This window comes from Hydra vulgaris, chromosome 09, assembly GCF_038396675.1.
Source record: "Hydra vulgaris chromosome 09, alternate assembly HydraT2T_AEP".
Lineage (NCBI taxonomy): Eukaryota > Metazoa > Cnidaria > Hydrozoa > Anthoathecata > Hydridae > Hydra > Hydra vulgaris.
Genome location: NC_088928.1, coordinates 13355293 through 13358596, shown reverse-complemented (window position 1 = coordinate 13358596; position 3304 = coordinate 13355293). Strand labels below are relative to the sequence as shown.

Genomic DNA, 3304 nt, shown 5'->3' with positions numbered 1-3304 from the left:
AAAATATGATAAAAGTAAGCTTTTTTAATCTCTTTTTTCTCTCCGCTACACCATTAGCACCAATATCTCCACTACACCACTAACACCGTCATTTTTCTCTTCACTACACCATTAACAACGCCTTTTTTTTATTAAAGTCAATAAAAAACGTAGGCAATGATGCTGTAATGAATAAAACTTGCTTGAATAACTTTTTATTTATTTTTTGATTGCAATCCCGATCTGATAAATAACGGACATTAATGACTCATCTGTAAGCATGAAAAAAATTGTCTGTACTGTCAATTGTCATCTTTATTTCATCTAAATAAAAAATTTTTTAAATAAAAATATTTTATCTAAATAAAATAAAATTTATTATTTATTTTGGATATAACTATATGCAAAATTTCTACATTATTTCATTTTAAGTGATAAGAAAGTTTTAATAAAAAGGCTGGATATTTATGTTCATTGTTAGTAATATACTTTTGTTTAAAAAATGCGCAAACTTCTTGAAAACTTCATAAGATGCGGGGGAAGTAATAGACGAGGCTTTAATGTTAATTGCCTTTAATTAGTACTTAGATACTAAAATGATACCATTGCTATTTTTGCGTAAATAAACATGGTTTTTAAGGTGATAAAATTACAAATAAGAAATAAATCCTATGATTAATTTGGTTTATATTACAAAATATAAACTTGTTACGTTGACAACGCTTCCAATCGGCATTTAATTTGGCAGAAAAACTAATATCTGCAGGATGTCGTTAAGTAATTTCCTAGACATTACAAAGCATGCAAACTCATTTATTTTACTAATTGCGACAATTGATAAGATTTTGGACTGATAACTAAAAACGCAAAAAAAATTTGTAAATACATTTAAAAAAAAATTTTGTAAATATATTTAAAACAAAATTATTCGAAATCAAGTTTAATTTGCAATCGTTTGTTACATATCATTTTCAATATGAAAGAAGTTACAATACCCGTGATACCTCCATTCAGAAGAAAGAGCTCTGAAATAAGCGTTCCCGAAACCTCTTCGTCCGAAAAAAATGGAAAAAAAATTCAGGATAGACTATTATTAAAGCTAAATATTAAACCGCACAAAAATCGCAAAGAACATATCAGCAGACCTATCACATTATCTCCGAACATTCAACCATCATTTGAATATTCACCTCAGCAAGAACAACCACCACCTTTACCTTCAGTAGACAGACTTAAGAGTATTGTTAAACGTCATTCAGCACCCGATATTAGTCTTAATAATAGAAATTTGAGCCCTTTAGGTAAGAATTTCTCACTTTACATATAAACTTATTTTTCGTTATTTTATTTATTTTTTAATAAAATATTAACGATTATTAACTATGGGGTGAAACTGGGGCGCTGGAGCTCTAAAAAACAGACAAGATAACAACAATAACAAAAAAAATAACAACAGTCGTAATAATAAGTAAATAGTAGAGCGTAGCCATAATTGAAACTGTTGTCCAACTGTAATTTAAGTGTTTTGAAGTTATTAGCTATTGCACAATAAGTTAACAAAGCACCCAGCTTTCTAATATTGAAAGTTTTGTTTTAAGATATAAAAATTCAGTTCAAAACATACCCTAAAACTCAATGTGTTTGCGTACTTTTATCGTGGGAAGCCAACCTTTTAATTATTATATAAAATCTTCTAAGTTCATTTTTAAAAGGTTTTAACAAAAAAAATAAACACAAATAAGTTGTTTAGTTGAGAGTGGGGAGAAGTGGAACATGGGAGAAGTGGGACAGCCCAAAAATTCTAAATAAAGAGAAGTCCCTAATCACAATATTTAACATTGCTTTGTCTGCCTGTGGTAAAAACCGCATTTTAGATAATCACCCCAAAAAGTAATTTTTTAGGAATGAAGTGTCAAAAAAAACTAATTGATGTCTTACTTCTCACCATCACTATTGTGTAATTATGCTGTGGAAATATCATGCTTTACGATTTTAATGGTTTTCAAATAATAATTTTTCTTAATATATCGTTAGTTACTCGCTTGTCCAACTTTACTCCAATAGCGCGGTTCCTCTAAACCTTCTGTCAATTTTAGGAGGCGGAATCATGAAATGATGTTTTGTTAAAACTTGTTTAGTTTAAAAATTAAAATTGTCCCACTTGTTCACTGTTCCCTAGTTAAAAAAGTAATGATAAAAATAAAAAAAATACAAGTTTGCTTTTTTATTAAAAAAATATTTGATGCGTATAAATAAACAATCGTTTTTATAATATTTATGATATTTATATTTTTATAAATACTTTTACAATATCAATGATATTTATACATTTATTAATATTTTTACAATATCTATGGTCCAATATAAAGGTTTTAAATGCACGTAAACTTTAATCGTCAAAATCTTATTCTAGGTAATCGCATTCAAGTGAATGAAATTCCTGAGGAACTCATTTATTATGAGCTAGACAAGTTAGATTGTGCAAATAATGAGATTAATTTCAAAGGTACAGTTGATAAAGATTCCCATAGCTACAGAGAGTTAGGAGGCTTTTTAAAAACCGGTGGTAGTAAATTCTCAAATGACAAATTGGGCAATAAATTTGGTAATAATAAATTTTCAAATTACATTGGGGACGATAAAACAAACATTTTCTTTGATACAACTCAAGCAAAGCTTATGATTGAAATACAAGAACGATTGAAAAAACGAAATTTCTTGAAAGCTGACGAAGAAACTAACGCATATGAAATAAAAAACTTAACGACAGATCTACCGACAGACTTAGCGACAGATAGCTTTGATGAAAGTTCTGATTACTATAGTATTCCGATTGACGAAATTCAAAAGTTAAAAGTTTCTAATGATGTTGCAATTGAAGAGCTCTATGCAACTGTCAACAAAAAGAAAAACGTAAAAACCTTTGAAAATGACATCACAATTGAAGAGCACAATCCTACTGTCAACAAAAAAAACTTAAGTTCTACTGAAAATAATCCTGCAATTGAGGGACTCTATGCAACCGTGAACAAAAAAACCATTAACAAATCTCTTGATATAGACTACAAGGATTCATCAGATTTTACGATCAGCGAATCTACGTGGTTGTAGTTTCTCGTCAAATTTGAACAAATCAAAACTAAAATATCTGAAAACTTTATTTATGAATAATTATTTATGATCAAATATATAATATTTAAAATAAAATTATATAATAAGTATATATGTAAATACGTAAAATTAGAATGTTGTATTAAGTTCTCACTAAATTCCATGCTCAAATTCCGGTGATTTTTTTATAAACGATTTTTTGGTAGTTTTATGG

General features: G+C 28.1%; 1 protein-coding gene across 1 annotated transcript; it reads left to right on the top strand.

Moving 5' to 3' along the window:
* The first annotated feature begins 732 nt into the window (after window positions 1–732).
* Window positions 733–3304, top strand: LOC100198538 (uncharacterized). The gene is made up of 2 exons (XM_065804778.1): window positions 733–1280; window positions 2393–3304. The coding sequence occupies exons 1-2, from the start codon at window positions 956–958 to the stop codon at window positions 3088–3090; spliced, it is 1023 nt and encodes a 340-aa protein (XP_065660850.1). The 5' UTR covers window positions 733–955; the 3' UTR covers window positions 3091–3304.

Bases quoted from the DNA above. Each gene is read 5' to 3' on its own strand.
- LOC100198538 (XM_065804778.1), top strand. From the start codon at position 956: ATGAAAGAAGTTACAATACCCGTGATACCTCCATTCAGAAGAAAGAGC. The intron at 1,281-2,392 runs GTAAGAATTTCT...ATCTTATTCTAG, and splicing joins TAGAAATTTGAGCCCTTTAG to GTAATCGCATTCAAGTGAAT.